This window comes from Oryzias latipes, chromosome 20 (assembly GCF_053564925.1).
Source record: "Oryzias latipes strain Hd-rR chromosome 20, Olatipes_Hd-rR_3.1".
NCBI classification, from domain to species: Eukaryota; Metazoa; Chordata; class Actinopteri; order Beloniformes; family Adrianichthyidae; genus Oryzias; species Oryzias latipes.
The window spans coordinates 16,040,174-16,057,958 of NC_136256.1; the positions used below are offsets into that span (position 1 = coordinate 16,040,174).

Below are 17,785 nucleotides of genomic sequence, written 5' to 3' on the forward strand. Positions count from 1 at the left end.
TAGCACATTTAAGGTAACCATTTATTGCGATTTTTGCTGACTTTTGCGATATGGATATTGCACTGCTTGATATTGCGATAACGATAAATTTGCGGTATATTGTGCAGGCCTAACTGTTATAAACATCTAACTTTTTTCTCTAATCAGGTCAAGTTGCTGAGATATAAAAAAGAAAATCAACAAAGAGGCAACATTTAAATATTTTATTTTAAGCTTTAGTCTCCACTAGGATTATATGTAATAGCCTTCATGAGACACGTTTTCTGTTGCTTGTGTTGATCTGAAATGCTGCTGTGCAGTTTAAAGGGCTTTTCAGGAGTTGTGTGTATATTTTTTTTTAATCATTTTGAAATGAGTTTGCTTTTTAACTTACAAGACATCAAAGATACTGCGACAGACTGGCGATCTGTCCAGGATGCCCCCTGCCTTCGCCCACAAATGGCCAGTATAGGCTCCAGCAGCCCTGTGACCCTGAAAGGGTTAAAACGGCAGAAGATGAATGAAACATCAAAGATAGTGAGCAAAGTTATGTGCAGATAACTGTAACGTCTTTATTAGAGTCAGAGTACTTCAGTATAAAACTGTAGCTCTTCAGTTAGAAAATATAAGCTTATAATGGAACTAAGGGAATTTAGTTTTAAACTAAAACATTTTTACATTATAGGTGTAGCCAGGGTAAAAAATGGGACAAATAGAAAAGTTCATGAATAAATAAATAAATAAATTATTTTGTTAGTTAATTTATTTTCTTTATGAAAGCTCATTTGTTGTTCTTTGGGATGCATTATGAGTGAAATGTTATTTGCAGTACTTTTAACAGTGTTTGATTGTAGTTACATTTGATTGACGTTATGTGACGTGCATGAGGAGTTTGGAGGGAGAGAGCGGAAAGGGAGAGCGGAGGAGAGTTCCGGTTTTGGCAGGGAAGGACTGAGCAGCGAATGAATGCGTTAGTTCGTATGCCCCAGTAACATAAGTTTGTGCCGTGGTTCGTCCACCAGATGGTCCACTTTATGATCGAGTGCTGAAAACGTTAGTAGATTACAGTAAGTCTTCGCCCAGGACTTGTGACTGTTGGATACCGTGACGTTAGCCTCGTATGTAGCCGACGCTAACAGGTTTAGCAAAGGACTGAGTTGCCGTCCACAAGATCGGCTGAATTAAAAAACCCTGAGAAGACTGTTCCCGGACTGGAGAACGAGCGATTCGATCCAGATAGCACTCTGAGCCACCCAGGAAGCTCAGAGGACCTCTGGCGACGTGGGAAACGAGACGAAGACGAGGAAGTGGTGACTGCTAACGGCAACGCCGGTTTCAAAATGGAGTCGGAGCTGTGAGTCGGAGTGTGCCATTTCCGGACAGGAGCCTCGCGAGGAGAAGAGAAGTTGGTTGGATTAAAACTCAAGTGCACAAGGTACCTTATTTTATTTTATTTTGCTGGTTCAGTGAAGCGACTGTGGAGTTTTTGGTCCCTACGAACCCAAGCATCGATTCAGGCCTGCAACGTAGGAGTTCAAAGGGGGTTTGCCGGCTTTAGCATAAGATAAAAGCAAATTTACTGAACTGTGATTGAGCGTTTTGCCTACACTGTGAGTGTGTGATTTTTATTTGTGCAATAAGAGTCTATATTTTGCTTAATTTGGTACCAAATCACCATATTATTATTGCTTTATTTTATATCCATTTAACTTTAATTAAAAAAGGGGTTAATGTTCACATTATAACTTGTGTTGGGATTTTATTGATTATTTGATTTCATATTCACTGTGGAGTTCACGATTATTTTAAATAGTGCCATCGATCCAAAATAATATTACTTTCTGTAAAAGTGAACAGAGAATAAGAACCCAGAGCCCACTCATTTAATCTACGAGTACAGAAGGGCTACATAAAATGGAGGCACCGCTGGGATATTTTGGGTCGTTATAAATAAATTTAAAGGGGCAATAGCTTATTAAAGTTTTCATACGGTGACTGATTTTGAAATTTTACAATATTGCAAGACAGTAAGACGATGGCAGATCATTCCCAACTGGCTGAAGAACTAAAGAGGTGGTGTAGGGGAGAAGGTTTGGAAGAAGTTAAAGCTCTCATGATTATGGCTCCTGAAGAAGTGGAAACAGCTGAAATAGAGGAAACCATACAGACTGTTAAATGCTTGGGCCGAGTCCGTGTCAGAGGGCGAATGTTCTATCCTACCCAGAACTGTGTGATGGTTTTGTGTGAATGCAAAGAGGATTGCAATGAAAATGTACCACCTGAAGTTTTTCATGCAGGAAGTGAGACAAGTTGGCCAATAATAACCCTAAGTGAAGCTCCAGCCCCAAGGGATTTCAGTTTCAAGTTGAAAGCTTTGATGGATGCTGAGGGAAAGACTATGAATGACATTAAAGGGTTATTACCAGAATCGGTTCCACAAATCAGCGCCACGGAGTCTATTTTGCAAGCAGTTGGTGATTTCCTGCAAAAGGCTCACAAGCCGCAGCCTGAAGGGGGATACCGACGTTTACGTTTGTTCTCTGGGAACATGCCGGTCCCACCTAATGAGGAGCCTTTTGACCAGTGGCTTGAGCAGGCATGGCTCATGGTAGAGGAAAGTGAAGGCACGGAGAAGGAAAAAAGACGCAGGTTGATGGAAAGCTTAAAGGGGCCCGCACTGGAAATTGCAAAGTCGATTAGAGAGGCAGACCCTGAAGCAAACCCTACTGTCTACCTGGAGGCGCTAGAGAGTTCATTTGGCACAGCTGAGTCAGGGGATGACCTCTACTTTGCATTTCGGCTAATGCAACAGCAGCCAACAGAAAAACTGTCTGATTTTCTGAGACGGCTGGAAAGAGCGCTCTCTAAAGTTGTACAGAGGGGAGGGTTCTCAGCTGACTACAAAGACAAAGCTCGCTTAGAACAGCTTCTGAGAGGGGCGGTTGCTTCAGATCTCATGCTAATCCAGTTACGCCTGCGAGAAAGAAAGAATGCACCCCCTACTTTCCTGCAGCTCCTAAGAGAAATCCGTACAGAAGAAGAGTATGAGGCTTCAAGGAGAAGACTAAACACTTCAGTCCACTCCATACAACCAAAGCAATCAGTAGATGTCAGCCCGACAGAAATACAAAATCTTAAAGCTGAAGTTAAAGAACTCAAGACCAAGTTAGCATCCTGCATGACAAGTTCTCAAGATGTGAAAGAGAAGAGTTATAGTGCTACTCCAGTATCCACAATATTGTCCAATGAACACAGTGGTGAAACTGAGCTCACTGCTTTGAAAAAACAAGTCAAAAGACTACAACAAAAAGTGGCTCAGAGAGATATGGTTCCAGAAACCTCGGCCAAACCAACTTCTGTCACTGCCGTGGAGGTTAAGCAAAAAACTAACCCTCCTAGCCGAAATAGACAACAATCAGACGAGCAGTTTTGCTACCGATGCGGCGAGAAAGGTCATTTCATGGCAAAGTGTCGCAATAATGAAAATCAAACCAAAGTGATCAGAAAGCTCATCCAATCAGTAAAGATGATGAAAGGGAGTCAAAGTGCAGACACCAATTCTACCTCGGACACAAACTGTCAGGTCAAGCAAGGTCTACTGACTTCCCCAACTCCAGCTGGAATCCCTGAAGGTTTGATTGGACCACCAAGTGTTGTGCCTTTAAAAATTAATGGACAATCCTGTGATGCACTATTTGACAGCGGCTCTCAGGTCACTATTATTTTTGAACCATGGTACAAGAAGCACCTTTCCTCAGTCCCGGTGCATCCTGTGGCTGGTCTTGGCCTCTGGGGTTTAAGTGAGTCCAGTGTTAGCTACCCATATCATGGTTATGTGGTGGTTGATGTTGAGTATTCAGCTGCCGTAATGGGCACCAGCCACACTGCGACAGTTCTTGCATTAATCTGCCCCAGTCCAAAAGAAGATCAGATCCCAGTCATTGTGGGCACAAATACCAGGCATGTACGTGACCTGGTAAAGCAATGTAAAGAGCAAGGGTTTGATATTACTAAGACCCTAGGTATCCAAGCCCATTGTGACAAGACACATACGCTGGCAGGCTCGGTGTCTTTAGCCTCAAGTGATGAGGTGGGCAGTGTGATATGGACTGGTCCGAGCCCTTTGATTCTGCCTCCTGGACAAGACCTGCAAGTTTCTTGTAAAGTTGACCTCAAACAAGCAGTTGACAAAGAGATTCTGATGGTGGACACTTCTCCATTGGCACCTCTGCCAGGAGATGTACTTTTACAGCCCATGGTGGTACCAGCCAATGCTGTACAGGTCAACAATTTCAGAATTTTAGTGCAAAACCAGTCTATCAAAGAGACCATTGTTCCAGTGGGAGCTGTCATGGCTCATGTGTATCTCACTGAAAGTGTAATCTCCATGCCCATCCCAAATCTAGAATCCCCAAAGTTTGATAGCAGGCAGATCGACTTTGGTGAATCCCCCATTCCAAAGGAATGGAAAGATCGACTTAGACGAAAACTGGCTTCCCATTCCCAAGTCTTCTCAGTACAAGAGTGGGACGTAGGCCTAGCCAAGGATGTGGAGCACACCATCCGTCTATCGGACCCAAGTCCTTTCCGCCAAAGATCACGACGACTGGCTCCAGCAGACATAGAGGATGTGAGAAAACATCTGCAGGAATTACTAGGTGCTGGCATCATCAAAGAGTCCCGTAGCCCCTATGCATCTCCCATTGTCATAGTTCGCAAGAAGAATGGAGCAATACGGATGTGCATAGACTACAGGTTGCTAAACAGTCGGACAGTGCCAGACCAGTACACAACCCCCTGCATAGAAGAAGCTCTCGACTCTTTGTCTGGAAGCAAGTGGTTCTCTGTATTGGACTTACGTAGTGGGTACTATCAGATAGCCATGGCAGAGGAGGACAAGGAGAAAACGGCATTCATTTGCCCACTTGGTTTCTTCCAATTTGAGAGAATGCCTCAAGGAATAACAGGTGCACCAGCGACTTTCCAAAGGCTAATGGAAAAGACAGTCGGAGACATGAACCTGCTGGAGGTCCTGGTTTACCTGGATGACTTGATTGTTTTTGGAAAGTCACTAGAGGAACACGAGGAAAGACTCCTCAAAGTCTTAGATCGACTTGAAGAGGCTGGCCTAAAAATTTCCCTGGACAAATGCCAGTTTTGTCAACCACAGGTGAAGTACCTTGGGCATATTGTGTCTGCTCAAGGTGTCTCTCCTGATCCTCAGAAAATCGAGGCGGTTACCACCTGGCCTCAGCCCAAAGATTTAAAGACTCTGAGATCTTTCTTGGGGTTCTGTGGGTACTACCGGAGGTTCATAGCCAATTATGCTGCTATTGTGAGACCACTTACAGAGCTGACCAAAGGCTATGCCCCAACCCAAAAGAGCAGAAAAAAATGTCCAGATCCCTCTAAGACTTACTTGAAAGAGTCTGAACCCTTTGGTGAGAGGTGGGATGATGCCTGTTCTCAAGCCTTCAACCAGATAATTCACTGCTTGACCCATGCACCAGTACTAGCTTTCGCTGATCCTACAAAGCCCTATGAACTGCATGTCGATGCTAGCTTTAAAGGCCTTGGAGCTGTACTCTATCAACAACAAGAGGATGGTTTGAGGCCGGTGGCGTTCGCTAGTAGGAAGCTGAGCCAGTCAGAAAAGCGTTACCCTATACACCAGCTAGAGTTTTTGTCACTCAAATGGGCAGTGGTGGATCGTTTCCATGACTATCTGTATGGAGCTCGCTTCACAGTACGCACGGACAATAACCCTTTGACGTACGTGCTCTCAACGGCCAAGCTCAATGCAGTAGGGCACAGATGGCTCGCAGCTTTATCAACCTATGACTTTGATGTTCAGTACAGACCGGGCAAGCATAATATTGATGCAGACATTCTATCCAGACGTTTTCCTGATTTAGACCCAGACACCGAATGGGAAACCATATCTGAGTCAGTGGTTAAGTCAATCTGTCAAAAAGTCAAAGTGTCTGGAACCCCGGACAGTCCTATCCGCTGTGTTGACCAGATTGGAGCTTCCCCAGAGTGTGTTCCAGACATCTACGCCTTCCCATTGCAAATGGAGCTTCAGTCATTGGAACAATTCCCAAAAGCTGATCTGGTCAAGGCCCAAAAAGAGGATTCAGTGATTGGACCGGTCATCCAAGCACTTCAACATAATCAGTGGACAGGCTTAAGTCCTGAGATTGCATCCATGAAGCGCGAGAAAGATAAGTTGACTATACGAGACAACCTGCTCTATCGCATCATTAAGAGACCCGGTGATGAAGAGGTTGTCCAATTGGTTCTGCCCAAACAATACCACAACATTGTACTTAACTCTGTCCACGATGAGTCCGGGCATCTTGGCATTGAAAGAACCGTTGACCTACTTCGAAAGAGATTCTTTTGGCCAAAAATGTCACAAGATATTGAGCAATACATAAAAAACTGTGGTGAATGTGTCACACGCAAATCCCCTAACCAGAGAGCTGCCCCGCTTCATCAGATTTCCAGCAGTGGTCCTATGGATTTGGTGTGCATAGACTTTCTGTCAATGGAGACAGACTCAAAAGGCATGGGGAATGTATTAGTGGTCACTGACCATTTTACACGCTATGCACAGGCTTTCCCAACCAAGAATCAAACTGCTCAAACTGTGGCCAAGATCCTGGTAGATAAATATTTTGTCCACTATGGTCTACCAGCTCGCATCCATTCAGATCAGGGTCGTGACTTCAAAAGTCGGCTGATCAAAGACCTGTTAAACATTATGGGGATAAGAAAGTCACGGACTACTCCATATCACCCCCAAGGTGACCCACAGCCAGAGAGGTTTAACCGCACTTTACTCTCTATGTTGGGGACTCTGCGGGCAGAAAAGAAAAGGCAATGGAGTCAACACGTCCCATATTTGGTACATGCCTACAACAGTACAAAATGTGACGCTACTGGGTTTTCGCCGTATTATCTCATGTTTGGTAGAGAGGCGAGATTGCCAGTTGATTTGTGTTTTGGGACATCTCTTGACAAAACGTCAGAAAGTCATTCTCGCTATGTGTCAAGACTAAAGGAAGATCTACATCAGGCTTACAAATTGGCATCAGAGGCTGCAGATAAAGTTCACCAAAAGAACAAGAACAGTTATGACAAACGAGTAGGTTTCCAGTCCTTGGAGATTGGTGACAGGGTCCTGTTGAAAAATTGGGGCTTGAAGGGAAAACATAAGTTGGAAGCCAGATGGAGTCCAATACCGTACAAAGTCACTGACAAACTGCCCAATCTTCCAGTCTACCAGCTGAAAAAAGAGAGTGGAAGTGGAAAAGTTAAAACCGTTCACAGAGACCACATTCTACATATTGGACAAAAGGTGAGGCTCCCAGTCACCAGTGAAGACAAAAACTGTGCAAAGACAAAACCTAAGTCCTCTAAGGCGTCAACAGCTGTATTTGAGTCTCCAGGGTCTCAAGATACAGAGTCATTCTCAGAGGATGAGTACTACCAGCCTCTAAGACCGTACTACTGCTCAAGAGAGAGGATTCAAGAAGGCATAAGGCACGCTATTCAGTCTCAAGAAAGAAGACGAGATAACCTCATCTATGAACAAGACAATGGAGAGGAGGACAGACATCCTAATGGGGACAGTGCTGGTGAGGAACCACAGAATGAGAGTGTGAGACAGTATGATGTAGAAAGTGACTCTGAGATATCTTCAGGAGAGTCAAATCAAGAGGAGTCAGACCCAGATGGCGAGGAAGAGCAAGACCTCATTACAGAGCCAAAGGTGGATGACAGAACGGCACGATCTGCCAGAGTCCCAAAACTAAATACCCCACATGACCGATTAGCAAATACTCCAGACCATAAGTCTAAGAGAACTATTAAGCCAGTAGTACGTCTGACTTATGATGAACCTGGAAAAGCTAGAGATCAGCCAATCACGATCATTCATAGAGGGGTTGTGATTACTATTGGACAAGATTAATTTGAGACACATCTAACTGTTTAGACTATTCTGCTGGTTCTAAGTTCTATGGTAGTCTGTTGGGAACACCAGACATTTAGAAGGGGGAGGGTGTAGCCAGGGTAAAAAATGGGACAAATAGAAAAGTTCATGAATAAATAAATAAATAAATTATTTTGTTAGTTAATTTATTTTCTTTATGAAAGCTCATTTGTTGTTCTTTGGGATGCATTATGAGTGAAATGTTATTTGCAGTACTTTTAACAGTGTTTAACAGTGTTTGATTGTATTTGATTGACGTTATGTGACGTGCATGAGGAGTTTGGAGGGAGAGAGCGGAAAGGGAGAGCGGAGGAGAGTTCCGGTTTTGGCAGGGAAGGACTGAGCAGCGAATGAATGCGTTAGTTCGTATGCCCCAGTAACATAAGTTTGTGCCGTGGTTCGTCCACCAGATGGTCCACTTTATGATCGAGTGCTGAAAACGTTAGTAGATTACAGTAAGTCTTCGCCCAGGACTTGTGACTGTTGGATACCGTGACGTTAGCCTCGTATGTAGCCGACGCTAACAGGTTTAGCAAAGGACTGAGTTGCCGTCCACAAGATCGGCTGAATTAAAAAACCCTGAGAAGACTGTTCCCGGACTGGAGAACGAGCGATTCGATCCAGATAGCACTCTGAGCCACCCAGGAAGCTCAGAGGACCTCTGGCGACGTGGGAAACGAGACGAAGACGAGGAAGTGGTGACTGCTAACGGCAACGCCGGTTTCAAAATGGAGTCGGAGCTGTGAGTCGGAGTGTGCCATTTCCGGACAGGAGCCTCGCGAGGAGAAGAGAAGTTGGTTGGATTAAAACTCAAGTGCACAAGGTACCTTATTTTATTTTATTTTGCTGGTTCAGTGAAGCGACTGTGGAGTTTTTGGTCCCTACGAACCCAAGCATCGATTCAGGCCTGCAACGTAGGAGTTCAAAGGGGGTTTGCCGGCTTTAGCATAAGATAAAAGCAAATTTACTGAACTGTGATTGAGCGTTTTGCCTACACTGTGAGTGTGTGATTTTTATTTGTGCAATAAGAGTCTATATTTTGCTTAATTTGGTACCAAATCACCATATTATTATTGCTTTATTTTATATCCATTTAACTTTAATTTAAAAAGGGGTTAATGTTCACATTATAACTTGTGTTGGGATTTTATTGATTATTTGATTTCATATTCACTGTGGAGTTCACGATTATTTTAAATAGTGCCATCGATCCAAAATAATATTACTTTCTGTAAAAGTGAACAGAGAATAAGAACCCAGAGCCCACTCATTTAATCTACGAGTACAGAAGGGCTACATAGGACCTTGATGGACAATTTCAAAGACTAAAGGAGCACTGATTCCAGCTAAAGACGTCAGATTGGCAATCAGCTGTCAATCAAAAGACAAAGCAACATATCACAGTCGAAAAACACACTGGTATAAAATCAGATTTCAGTCTTTGTGAAGTCTTTGAGACTATTAAATCTTGCTAAAGGTTGAAATTATGAGCCAGACCATATTTTTTTAACTTTTTGTTGTGAGGTTATATTTTTTACCTTTAAAATGAACTAAAATATTCTCGGTTTTGCAACCAGCCCCTAGTGGTTCGTCGAAGTACTGCAGCGTTTTGCACATTTGAGTAACCACTGAACTCTGATTCGGTAGTGGCTTATGGATGGTGTCCCTTTTAATTACCGAAAGCACCAACCGTTTCATAAATCGGAATACAGTTGTGAAAGCAAAAGCCTGGAGAAAGATTCACGAGATTTGCACCACTTTGACTCTTCAAACCAAGTCAGTTTCTCATGTGCACCTATTCATTGCTAAGCAACCTAAAAATCTGAGTGATCAGGGGACCTAAAAGCATTTCAGTATTTTCAGTTGTTACTGTTCACCTAAATGTTCCAGACATTAATAATAAAAGAATAAAAGAAAGTTTTATCAGAGTGACACCAATAAAGCTCTGCCTACTTTTCAAGGTTTTAACAAACTGAATACAAACTTCTAATTTTGCATTTCTTTAATATGAACATTTTCCAACACAGTTTGAAAATAAAAGCTACACAGCTACTTTAATTTGCATTTCAGCTGAAGACTAATGGTGTGCATGCTGCGTTCCAACATGCAATCCTTTTTATTTTCCCTTCTTTTATTAGAAAGCTATACATTATCTTGTCTCATTATCATCTGCAGTCTCATGAATGTCCCATTTTTATGGCCCCTTTTAGCCTGCTGCTTTCAAATGACATCATTTTCCTGTCATCTTCATGCTCTCTTCTGTCAGCAGACGAGATCTTTCTCTCCTTTCTCTCCTGCTGAAATCCTCATTCGCACCTCTTTTTATCATAACCCAAATGTGCACAGACGCACGTTTCCTCCATCTGCCTGCTCCTCAGATGTTATGCGCAGGGGTGCTGGACTCACTACAAAATATTCATAATGTAATTAGCCAGCCGGGAAATGACATTTAAGAGTCTCAACTTAGACCTGAGGGAAACTTTAAGCACTTCATCAAGTAATAGCTAGACTGTCAAAGAATATTCCTGGCTGTTTTTGAACTCTCATGGGCAAAAGCATAAAAGGTTGCAGTTGGACTGCCAACCATGTGAATTAAAGATATACCTCTATAGGTTCTAATGCAGCAGAGTTTAAGTGCAGATGACTTGTTTACTTAAGCCTTAGTCACATGCACATGAAACCCAAAACTGGAGCTCCTTTTTTTTTTTTGGTTGTCTGGGCCCAGGAGTGGCTGCATCTTAAGAGAAGTGGAGTGAAGCCTCCTTTGAGACCAGTGTGGTCACCTGAAGAGACGTCATGAGAACGGACCGCACCTAGTCGTGTGTGGGGTAAGTGTAGAGTGAAGTATTTGTAAAGATAATGTAAGTTGCACACATTTATAAAATACAAGTGATTCTGCCGTAAGTTGCCCTAACACTTCACTAGTTGTTAGTATAAGGTGTGAGTCATGGCCTTTTACTGGCCACATGCAAGTGCTGCATTCACATGGTATGCAGGTGATACTTGAGTGCCTGTAAGACGCCTAAAGAATCTACATACTAACTACACTCTGATTGTCGATGCATCTCACTGGGCATGTGATGCACGTTCAAGAATGCACTAAAAACGTGTACTTTACATCTAACCCTACAAGCGGAGAGATATGGAAAAAATAGTGTCAACTTCTTCTTTTTTTTTTTTTTTTTTTTTTTTCAACTTGTCCTGTCCAACAGCTAGGCAGGCAGATGAGAGCTGAGGGCCTCTTGTGTTGGACATATTTTACTTTAACAAGAGGGGTTATTAATCTTCAGACAAACCAAAGGTATGTCTGAATAAACCCCTTTTGTAATTGAGGCCAAACTTTATTAGTTTAAACCATGTTTGTAAATCTTTGGTGTTGGACCGGACGGAAAAGGAAAGAAGGGAAGAAGAGAGATGGATGTTAGAGAGGGGAGGGTGATAATGAGAGGGGGGGGTAAGACCATGAAGCAGCATAGAGCAGACAGGTTTACTGGTTGTTTATCATTACGGTACGGTTCAAATGTAGTACAAAAAGGGCGGGGCCTGTCCACACACACTCAAATGTTATCAACACACCTGCTAGCTGCAAAAATGTCCACATGTCAACATGTACACAAAATAGATAGTGTTCACAAACGCATACTTATGCCTTAAAACCAACTAGTGTGAAATTTTTCATTCATTCAATCATGCAAACTATTAGTGTAAAGGTGAGCTAACACCTGTGCTCAGGTGAGTGTTTATGTTCTTCTAAAATGGATGGTGGAATGTGAAAAGAAGGAGGAGGAGCGCCCAGCCACCCCCACACCCAGACCCCCGCCGCAGCAGCAGCGCCAGCCGGAATCCCCCCAATGCCACACGGGAACAGGCAGGGAGCAACCGCCCCCCGGGCGACCAAGACCGCCACCCAGGCCAGGGCCAGCAGGACCGCCGCGAGGCCCCCAGAGCCAGAGAGCAGGGAGGCGCGGGAAAGAGAGCGCCGCCCCAGCCCAACCAGGAAAGCAGCCCCCCGCCGCGCCGGGAGAGCCCAACGCAGGGCCCCACCGGAGAAGGACGCCCACAGCCCCAGACGAGCACCCCACCACCACCCAGGAATTCCGGGCATCCCCCTGCCCCAGCCCCAGGTACGAGCCAGGACCCCCCAAGGGAGACACGCACCGCACTCCAGGCAGCCACCCATCCGGCCCACGGTTGGTCCAGGGAGGAGCAAGGCAGGGGCCTGCCGCCCCCGCCCAGGAGGGGGCCCACAATGGGTGTTGTAAATATGGCCCGACCAGGCTCGGCCACTGTTGGAAGTTTGGCAGGGCCCAGCGCTCAGGGGCAAGGACCAGGATCCACCCCCCAGGGACACGAACACCCCCGGCTCAGGTGTAATGTGAACCCCCCCACCGTGCGGAGAGAGCACCGCCGGACCCAGGAAGCCGGCACCCAGGGGACACGGCCGCCGTCGCCAAGGGGCCCGCACCCCCCACCAGGGAAGGGGTAGGGGACAGATGGACCCAGGTCCCACCTTCCTTGCAAAATGTGTGTGCGTGTAGGTGTGTTTGACAGGGTGTGTGTGTGCATGTGTGTGTGTTTATGTTGGAATGTATATATTGAAGGGGGAGGGGTGTGTGTACTAAGGGGGGTGCAGTTAAAATTGGCGAGTAGGGTACTAAGGGGACATCTTCTGATTATTCACAGTGATGTCCCCTCACCCTCCCCACCAAGGGGCCCTAAATGTCTAAGGTAAATAGTGTCAACTTCTGTGCTTCAGAGCACACCCACGTGAAGAAATGTGTTCCTCTTCTGTCCACAAGGGCGACACTGATCACCCTTCTGGTGGAGGGATAGCCAGCCCTAAGTCCCTGGCAGGCGTCGGGAACCTTTTTGGCCGAGAGAGTCATAAACACCACATATTTTTAAATGTAATTTCGTGAGAGCCATACAATATGTTTAAAACTAAAAATACAAGTAAAGGTGTGCATTTTATGTAATTTCAACACTTTTCAAGTACAATAAGTCTGTGGGTTATTTTTATTAACATTGTTATTGTAGCGGACTGAGTTAGACTGGGTGGCTGTTGGGTCGCGTTCTAAGTTCCGAAGTTCATTGAACGCATCAAGCAGAGATGCTGATTGGCCCTTAGTTCTGTTGCTCAGCCTGACGTTGGGGTGTTTGGACTAATGGGGTTCAGCTATGGGCCGAATAAGGAAATAGGAGGACTGGTGCGAGAGTGAGGGAATAAAAAGTTGGGAGAAGCGCTCTCGGCAGGAGAGATTCAGGAGTTGCTGAATAAGTTGTACGGCGTTGGTTACAGTCTACAGTAACCAGAATAAAGAACCTTAACCCTTGTGCTACCCTTGTGACCCCACCCTTACATTGACGTGTTCTCCCTACCATGACAAAGGTGGACAAAGGTGGAAAGATTTCATGTAATCCATGGACACCAGTGAAGATCACAAATCATTGAAGAAAAAAGGTTCAGAGCACTGTCTAGTGGGTCTAGATGACCCAACTCCCAATGTTAAAGTGCCAGGAAAGCACAAGGGTTACAAGAGATTAAGTCTCCGTGCCTCAGTGTGGGAAAGTGACGCTACATTATGCTGTTGTTAATAAATGATGATTAATGTGACTTCTTGTGCTGCATGGTGGTTTTGCTGATGGTCTAGTCTGGTTGATACGTTGTATTTAAGCTTAATGCAGGCGTTGACACTTCCATCCGTTAAACGTGATTGCAGGTTGGTCTTAATGTTGTTTAGATGTGAGAAAGACTGCTCACATGCATACGTGGAGCAAACATTGTCAGTTCACACACTCACACGCTGCAGTGTTTGGTATTTGACGGGCAGCGTGTTCAAATCAGTGCGCCGTTTCACCTCGCTGCCTGAGCTCACTGCCCCTCCCCTTTTCCTTCATACACGCGGCTCCTTCCCAAAGACGGGAATGCGCATCTGCCGAGACGGTAATTCACAGGTTACAAACTCTGTGATAGAACAGATAATAGTAAACTGATAGTGGCGCAGACTTTTTTTTCTCCAAGCACCGCTGCTACTGCGCGCCCCCCTGGCATTGCATCATGCCCGAGAAGGACTGGTCTAATGAAACTTTTTTTTTTTAGAATTAAAGATTTGTCAGCGAGCCAGATGTGGCCATCAAAAGAGCCAGATATGGCTCACGAGCCATGGGTTCCCGAACCCTGCCCTACAGCTTCCACTCAAAAAAAAAAAACCTTTGGACACCACAACAGCTTCAAATGTCACTACAATTAGAGCAATAGGGTAGAACCAGAGGGGTAGGGAAGGAATTTTGATTTGGCAGTTGAGTCCTTTATTTTGGTTGGGTACAAACTGCCCCACATAAGGGAAAAGATCGCAACAAGAAAAGGAATTTTCATGGTTCAGATTTCTTTCAAATGTCCTCCATCACATATGCAAACTCTTTGAACATCATCATCTTGATGTCACCAAACTCTGCTGGACGGTTGATGAAGGACTTTTTACAGTAATCTGAGATTTGTGCCAAATTTTGAAGTCAAATAAAGACGAATAACAACACAGAAATGTTTGGTAGAGGTTTCTTGGATTTAAATTATTAAATTATATAACTTCAAGTGTTTTGCCAAATTATGTTCGTCCACCTAAAGCAAATTTTAACCCACTAAGTCAGAAAAAAACTTCACCCTATTGAGCTGGAAATCGCCCAGTCTGGCAATGTTGCCTCTGGTCGCTAATCTGGATTTGCAGTTGACTGGAATATTCCATTGCCGGAGAAAGATAGGGGAGGACAAAACACACTACAGGATACATTTTATGCCATTTAAGTGATTTGGGGTGTTTTTTGTCATGACAGAGTTAAATAATGATGGGGGGCCCCAGGCAACCGCCTACATTTGTCCGATTGGTAAGTCCGCCTCTGCATTTCACATCAATGCTAACTGACTTACTAAAAGCCTCTAGAGCAGTGTTTTTCAACCAGTGTGCCGTGGCACACTAGTGTGCCGTGGGTGATGGTCAAGTGTGCCGTGGGAAATTGCCCTCATTAACTGATCTAAAAACATTTTCCATCTCCAGGATTTCAGCTCTCTGTTCATCCAAACAGGCCCTGATAAAACACTGAGGAGTTAGGAATATGAAAGATCGTAAAATACCTTTTCTTTGCGTTTATTTTATTTTATTAAAGACATTTTGATGAGAATGACGGTACCGCGATTCAGCTGCACCTTCGGCTGTATTTTGGAAAAGTCCCGTCCCTTTAGCTGTCTCCACCAATCATTCTTGGGGGGCTTAATCACATGTCATCAGTCTGACCAATCAGAAGTGCTTAAAGTCTTCACTTCCTTGTCCCGATTTAGCTCGTAAAGTCGGTCAGTTGTGACAAAAATACCAGCTGAAGCTCGTCTTTAGCGGTGTAGATTTCCACAGAATCCGGTATCAGACCGTGGAACAAGTGAACAAAACAATAAAGCTCCGAAAAGCGTTCTCCGGCTGTTTTATGCACTACATCTCCCATGATGCATTGGGTTGTGAGTGTGACAGCGCACAAGGAGATCTGTTGTTAAACGTCTTGAAACCAACGAACACACATCAAACTGTTTTTAAATCTTCTAATTTAACTTTTGTTGCATCTTTTAGAAAAAAAACAGCTGCAGTTTACAGTTTTTTCTGCAACAATTATCTCAAAAATGCATGTGAGATTGTGGAGGGGCTGTAGATCAATACAGACTATGAGTTCCTCCTTTTTTGATTGTTTTTTATTTTTGGATGCTGGTGTGCGGCGAGATTTTTTTAAGGTTAAAGTGTGCCGTGGCTCCAAAAAGTTTGAAAAACACTGCTCTAGAGGTTACTGAAAGAACTGCAAGCTCTAGTTAGTTTAATTCTCCAAAGAGCTGCTTGGTTTCCATCACAACCCAATTAATAATAGAACTTTCTAAAAAAAATTGTAGAATGCATATTATGAAGTATGCATTTAATGATAACTTTTGGGCCATTTAAACTTTAGAAAACGTCTTGAAAAGGTAATTTTTGTCAAAGGCTGCATCCTGCTGAAGTTCAGCATGTCCCATATTCCTTTTTGTGCTCTCTGAATGAGCGATTATCTGAATTCAAGTCACCCTTCCTTCACAGCTGCCTGTAGCAGCACTTCAGTCTGAATGCAGGAAGTTTCTGAAACCTCGCTGCACACTTTAATCCAACTTCAGCTCAAATCATCTCTGACCTCTGCAAAAGTCTTCACGTCAAATCTCAGAGTGACCCTGCTCAAATTTGTTCTGTGGGATGGTTCGTGGCAGGAACGAATGCTTCCTCTCTTTTTAATAGTCCTTTTCTTACACGGCTCATTTTAGGTCCATCTGTTCATTTCCTGCCTTTTTACTGCCTCACTCAACTCCTCAACTGCACCTCTGGTATTTTAGGAGACACAGTGGATGCACAATTTGCTTTTGCACTTCTTTGTTCCATTAAAAACAATGAAATTAAACCTTTTTTTCCTCCCTGTTCCCTTCACTTTCTCTGTTTACCCAGAGCTGGTGGCTGCCTTTATTTTGCTCATAAATCTCCTCGTCAGCATTTGAGTGGTAGATTGAGCACACAAAATGGGCTGCTGCTCCAAGCCTGGAAGGAGTTTGTTCCACGACATTAGGCCTCTGTTCGCAGGTTGCTTCAATCCTGAGATAAAACGGTCCAGTTTCCGCACAGAGGGAGGAAACGGGACATAATAGCAGGAAGGCAGGGCCCATGTCAGCACTGTTCAAGACATCAGCTGTCATTTCTGGGTTGTAAATGAAACCAACTTACAGGCTTCTGCAAGCGTGAGCGCTTCTTGACACAAACATTTCCAACGCCTGAGGCTGATGATTCAAGACCCATTAGATATGAGTGACTCTTTGGCATCAGTTGAGTCGGATTCTCTTCTGAAAATGTGTCCAAAATCAGCTTTTCTTTGGTTCATTGTGTGGGAAAATATATCAGAAATGTATGAGAAACACCATGTGATGTATACAGACCCTTTTTATTTTCCCTTACAGCATTACTTTATTATAAAAAATAAATTAAAAAATACAAGAAACTAACAAAATAAATGATTAATCAATTACTGAAAATGGTTAAATTTATTGACTTTTAATGAAACTACTTCACTTGTTCCAAAAAATTGGTAAGTTGATTTATGATTTTTCCTAATGTAAAGTAATTTTGCACATATTTTTAGCTTTTGATACTTGATTAAATTTTGCTATGAAAATTTCTGAAACAGTGTTATGTCTATTTTACTGATATAGTATTATTTTTTAATCATATCAATTACTTTTATAAGTAACATAATTTGCATATATTTTGGATACTTCATTGCCATGTTGATTTCTAAAAGTTATTTAAAAAAATAATTTCAGTAATTTTCTTTAACATGTGCTTTTTTGATACTTCAAGATGTGTATTATTTCTATTTGATTGCTTGAAATAAACCATTTCAAAAATAAAAATAAAAAAACCCTGCAGAAAAGTGCTACCCTTTTGTTGATGACAGAAAAAAGAACACCATCATCACTGAAGCAACTTCAAACTAGATAATAGAGATGAAGAAAATAGGACTGACAATCTACTTGTAAAAATTAAACATTTCTTTGTTATTTTGGTTTAAAAAAGCATAAATGTTTGAAACAGACTTGTACAAATAAAATGAATTTAGTAACAACATCATATGTAACTGAATGGCTGTACGTCATTTTAATCAAGTAAATAAGTAAAGTAAAAAGTGGAGCACCAGATATCAGGCAGTCTGATTGTTGCACAACCAAGGCCTTAGTCATAACTGCCCTTACGGGTGGACTCT

At 43.3% G+C, this 17,785-nt stretch overlaps 1 protein-coding gene across 1 annotated transcript; it reads left to right on the forward strand.

Moving 5' to 3' along the window:
* The first annotated feature begins 671 nt into the window (after nt 1–671).
* LOC111946697 (uncharacterized) lies at nt 672–16,956 on the forward strand. Its single transcript, XM_078938226.1, has one exon. The coding sequence runs from the start codon at nt 2,015–2,017 to the stop codon at nt 7,955–7,957; it is 5,943 nt and encodes a 1,980-aa protein (XP_078794352.1). The 5' UTR covers nt 672–2,014; the 3' UTR covers nt 7,958–16,956.
* The last annotated feature ends 829 nt before the right edge of the window (nt 16,957–17,785 follow it).

What these genes read in the sequence shown, in the direction of transcription:
- LOC111946697 (XM_078938226.1), top strand. Translation starts at nt 2,015, where the DNA reads ATGGCAGATCATTCCCAACTGGCTGAAGAACTAAAGAGGTGGTGTAGG.